The 4,941-nt window shown below is 38.3% G+C and overlaps 1 protein-coding gene across 15 annotated transcripts; it reads right to left on the bottom strand.

Annotated features, from left to right (window-relative positions):
* Positions 1–4,934, bottom strand: LOC122068133 (putative disease resistance protein RGA3). 15 transcript variants are annotated; one of them, XM_042631979.1, is made up of 9 exons: positions 2,937–4,934; positions 2,697–2,839; positions 2,409–2,600; positions 1,983–2,118; positions 1,713–1,825; positions 1,371–1,520; positions 850–1,268; positions 697–763; positions 1–581 (listed from the first exon to the last, which is right to left on the bottom strand). In XM_042631979.1, exon 1 carries the CDS (start codon positions 4,904–4,906, stop codon positions 3,017–3,019), a length of 1,890 nt encoding a protein of 629 aa, XP_042487913.1. In that variant the 5' UTR covers positions 4,907–4,934; the 3' UTR covers positions 1–581; positions 697–763; positions 850–1,268; positions 1,371–1,520; positions 1,713–1,825; positions 1,983–2,118; positions 2,409–2,600; positions 2,697–2,839; positions 2,937–3,016. The 15 variants fall into 15 exon arrangements, with proteins under 15 accessions (XP_042487913.1, XP_042487915.1, XP_042487916.1 ...); XM_042631981.1 differs by having other exon boundaries at positions 1,366–1,520; XM_042631982.1 differs by having other exon boundaries at positions 850–990; positions 1,095–1,520.
* Between the last annotated feature and the right edge of the window lie 7 nt (positions 4,935–4,941).

The following is a 4,941-nucleotide window of genomic DNA, read 5'->3' on the forward strand; positions in this document are numbered from 1 at the left end:
TGGTTAAAACAGTCAAACTAACTTGTGATCTTTCTGTATGACCCAGAGAATCATTAAAGCTATAGCCAACTGCATGGACACTATCACACTATCCCACTCTTTACTGTTTCATCCACAATTTCTGTTACATGAGAAACTTTAGCAGATAACCGGCTTCTTTTTTGTTAAAAGATCATTTGTATAAGAAAAGAAAATGAAACATAGAGTACAAACATCAACCGGACAAAACCAAACAAAACAAAGAAGATATACTACCCCCTCCTACCTTCGGCATTGCCATCAGCAAGAGGGACTAGAAAGCAGCAGACAGACTGTCAACGAACAAACCGAAACCATGGATGGCCTTGAGCATCAACAATAAGCTCATCAGAAATTGAACCCCTGAACTCGATCGTGGAAGAAGAAATCTCCAATTTAGCTGTCAATTTCTCTAAGAAGTCTGCGATCTTGGAAATGCACGTAACTCCTTCAAAACCTTCACTATGTCTGTGATTACTTGCTCTCCAAGCTTTCGATTGAAGTCCTCTCTAGTCACAAATTCGAGGACAGCATTGAATTGCACGTCTAACGGCATTGGCATCCTGTATGCAGGGACATTGTTATAGACCTCCTCAAGCTCTCAGTTATATGATTCGGACATGAATCGCATAGGATTCATATAAATAGTAAAGTCTTATGATCAGTTAAATGTAATACCTATGGTATTCAGCATCTTCTGGAACATTGCTAACCATTACTCTTCTTTTCTGCTAAGCTTATTCTCCTAGAAGCCATATGTAGTGGATGGTTAGATATAGACTAATTAAAAGTATAAAAGTTGATTGCTGTGTCAACAAGCAAAGAAAATACCTTAGGAGAAGTTGAGGGTACATGTGGGTCGATCAATCCCAATATAATGGATGTGGTTCTGGAAAATCGTCCTTGATCCACCACCAGACCCAACCAACATCAGCACAGAGAAGGCCATATATGTGGCCATTGACATTGATGCTATGCAATTATCAAAAGGAAAAAAGATTGATGCTCTACAACATAGCCAAGCAGGGTACAAGAATGGAGAAATAAATAATCCACGAGCATCATCCACCACATACATAGAATTTTGACATCCTCAAACTCTTAAGATTATTGCTTGCAACATAGATGGTTTCCTCATCTACCATTTCCTCTGCTTCAACCGTATTTAAAGAGAGTAACACAATCTTTTCAACATTGAATTCCTTGTTTGAGTCTTCTTGTCAAACCACAAACAGTGGGCCTATATTTCTCTTCAAGAATTAAACAAAGATGAGGTGCAGGAAAAAAAATCAAAATCAAAACACCAATTTCATAAAGGCCAAGAAGAATTGCTTAAGAATTAACTACCATACTGTGCTTTTCATTTGCCGAAGGAAGAACCCTTGCGGAGATTGCGGTCATGGGTCTTACATATTGCCTCGATGTCATGGAATGCTCATGTCATGTACCATCGTAGTTCATTCTTCACCTTTCTCTTCCTCCCACAGGAAACCTTGAATTTTCTGCAAAAACAACAAAAAAGACATGATATGCTCCTCTAGTGTGATAAGGTGTAAGGGTTAAAAAAAATGAAAGAGCCAATGAACTCTCTAATGTAACATACAGACTGTGAAATCAGAAAATCTGGAAAGAGGAACCAGGCAGCTCAAGAATTCAAAATAAGAGAAAGAACTGATATTTTACAGAAGGCTGACCTGATCAACCTGAACTCCCTAACTAGGTGGTGACCAAGGAGGTCAGGTTCGTTTTCCATCCTAAATTTGGCATAGAACATTTGATTTTCTCTGGTATCTTGAACCTCAAATACCTAACTCACCCCAAGAAATCAATTATAAATAAATTCCAAAACAAATAAATACATAAAATGAAGAAAGAACCCAATATATATATATATATATATATTTATATCAATAAATCAATGGACTTGGAAAGAGATGTACGGACATAACTGGAAGGAAAATTACCCAGATCATTGGACTGCATGCTCTTCCATTCCTGAGGAGTTCACCATGGCACAGAGGAAACAGAGAAATTTTGACAATGGTCAAAAGGGATTGTCCTCAAAGCTAATTTCTTCATGTTCAACTGAGTTCTGAAAATCTAAAGTATTTGAGATTTAGCGCCACGATAGGCAGAACAATAAAACCATCAAAGAGGATGGAGGAAAGCCTTTGAATCATAAATTCTTAGAATCAAAACAGCCAAAACCTTAAAATGCTGAGCAATCTGATTTATCAATAAAAAAAGAAAGAATCAGCCTTTTCAAAAGCTAAGAGCGAACAAACAAATATCTGAATAGTTAATCAAAATTCTATTCATTTCTTCCCATCATATTCCTAAAAGGCTACAAGTAGTTGATAGCCATTAGTGTGAACAAGCCAGGAAAATACCTTTGGAGAAGTTGAAGGTAAATGTGGGTGATGAGCTCCAATATAATTCATATGGAAAATGAACTCTTTCTTCTGCCAAATCATCCTTTGGTGATTATTGCAACTTAGATGGTGTGCTCCTCAGCCTTGTCTACCATCTCCACTGCTTTCACAAAGTCTATGTAATGCAATAACAGTCCTGATTGAAGGAATCTATCACACATTTACATCAAATCAGATTCTTCAGAAACAGGAAACATGCCACTCGTGAATTCAAAATAAATGAGAAAACTGATACAATACGCTGACCTGATCAACCCGAACTCCCTAACTAGGTGGTGACGAAGAAGGTCGGGTTTGTTTCTGTCCAACTTTAGGCATTCAACATTCGAGTTCTCTGGTATCTATCTATCTTCAACCTCAAATACCTAACAAACCAAAATCAATCGATCCTAGACATAATCCAAAATAAATAAATAAATAAAACGAAGGAATAAAATAGAACCAAACAACAAATCAAGCAATTAACAAACATACTGTTTGAATTACCTTTCAAGTATGTGATGCGTTTGTTGTCCGCTTCTTCTTCCTCCATTAACATTAATGCCTCTTGTTGTGGAAGTTTCTCCTCATTTGATCTTCTTGCCATCGATGAAGATGCTTGGGATGTGAGATATTTTGCCCCAATCTTCTCCTTTCTCCTTCTGGCAACGTCGTCTCAAGGCGGGACACCTCATGATCCTCAACTCTTGTAATGCGGTGAGATGCTGCAACTCCCCCTCAGGTATTGACTTGATCTTAGAACAGGTTCGGATATCCAGAATCTGAAGCGAAGTGAGTTGCCCTAATCCTACAGGTAAGGACGAGTATGGTGATTGTCTCACCCGCAACAACTTGAGGTTAGGGAGAAACATGTGGTTGTTTGGTACTAGTGACTTTGAAAATGAACCTGCGTCCTTTTTTAAGATCAACTCCTCAACGTGCAGAAAAGGAAGATGGGAGGATGGAGATGATGGCATCCAACTCAACTTTGGACAGTACCATATGAACAATTTCCTCAGGGATGTAGCCTGAGTAAGGTGCTGTGGAAATGTCCTTAACTTGGGCAAATCCAAAAGTAAGAGATCTTGTAGACACGGCATAAAGATGAACTCTTTCCCTTCTTGAAAATTCTGTACTAGTCTTAAATCCCAATCCTCCAAATTACGCATTGAAGCCAACTCAAAGACTTTCAATTTTGGGAATATTTTGTCAAACCCACCGTCACTTGTTGTGGCAAAATCAATTCCAAAAAACTCAACACCCATGAATTTGACTTTATCCATTCCACCTATTACAAGGGTTTCAAGGGATGGTAGTTTCCCCAAAGTCGGAGGCAATTGCTTACACTTCCTGCACCAACGTAGTTCCAAGAAAACCAGATTGGAGGAAATCATAAAGTTTTCATGACTACACATCCAATTTGGGAACAGAACACCAGGGTAGTCCTTGATTATTAGTTTCTCAAGGTTTTGATGTGGTTGGAGACTTTCCAGCACATCCTCCATCCTCCTCCTCAACAACATGTCTTCTCCATCAACTACTTCTTCTTCGCCTTCTGTTTTCCCTACCTCTTCTTCATCAACGACATTCTCACCAACACGTGAAACACCAGCTTCTTCTTCTTCTTCTTCTCGTCCTTCTGTTTTAGCTTCAGCATCAACTATTTCTTCTTCTTCATCTTCTTCTTTTTCTCCTAATTCTCCTTCTCTTTCTCCTTCAGTAGCATTTTCATCAACTTGTGAAACACCAGTATATTGATTGAAATAGAAATACAGAGCACGAAGGTGTTGCTTATTCTTCAAGCAAGCCATCTTAGCCTCATTTCCATTTTCCACTCTCCCCAAACCTATTAGTCTTAGTGAACCTTTGAGGAAGTTGAGATTTTTCAGTTCTCCAATCTTACATCCTCCTCTCTCTATCCCACAAATAACGAAGTGTGGCAAACGATGCAGTTTGCTCAATCTCCCAATTCCTTCTGGCAAGTAGCTTAGTTGGCGACATTCAATCAGATCAAGCTCTATCAAATTGACTAATCCTCCAATCCCTTCAGGTAGTTTACAAAGATTCTTACATCCATAAAGGTGTAATATTTTCAAATTGTACAATTTGGTCACTGCCTTAGGTAATTCTTTAAACCTTGCCATGGACAAGTTAAGGTACCTTAGATGTATCAACTTCTCTACCTCATTTGGAAGCTCTTCAAGGTAAGTACTATGCAAATCTAAAATCCTCAGACACGTCAAGTGTCCAAATAAGTCAGAAGAAAGTCTAGGAATCTGTGCTTTATAAATTTTAAGAGTTCGCAGATTCTTTGCCTTGTGAATGAAAGAAGGAATCGTGTTTATCTCTTCTATTACTAGAGATAAATGACGGGTTCTACCAAAGTCAAATTCTTGCGCATTGGTATCTTTAATCGTCAAAGTAAAGCATTCATTTTCTGCAAGGGATTTGGCAAAGTCATGGACGAGGTCATGCATTTGGAAATATTCTGTGACATCTTTCTGAAAAAATG

The sequence above is a fragment of the Macadamia integrifolia genome, unplaced genomic scaffold (assembly GCF_013358625.1).
Source record: "Macadamia integrifolia cultivar HAES 741 unplaced genomic scaffold, SCU_Mint_v3 scaffold3434, whole genome shotgun sequence".
NCBI classification, from domain to species: Eukaryota; Viridiplantae; Streptophyta; class Magnoliopsida; order Proteales; family Proteaceae; genus Macadamia; species Macadamia integrifolia.

Bases quoted from the DNA above. Each gene is read 5' to 3' on its own strand.
- LOC122068133 (XM_042631985.1), bottom strand. From the start codon at position 4,906: ATGCATGACCTCGTCCATGACTTTGCCAAATCCCTTGCAGAAAATGAA.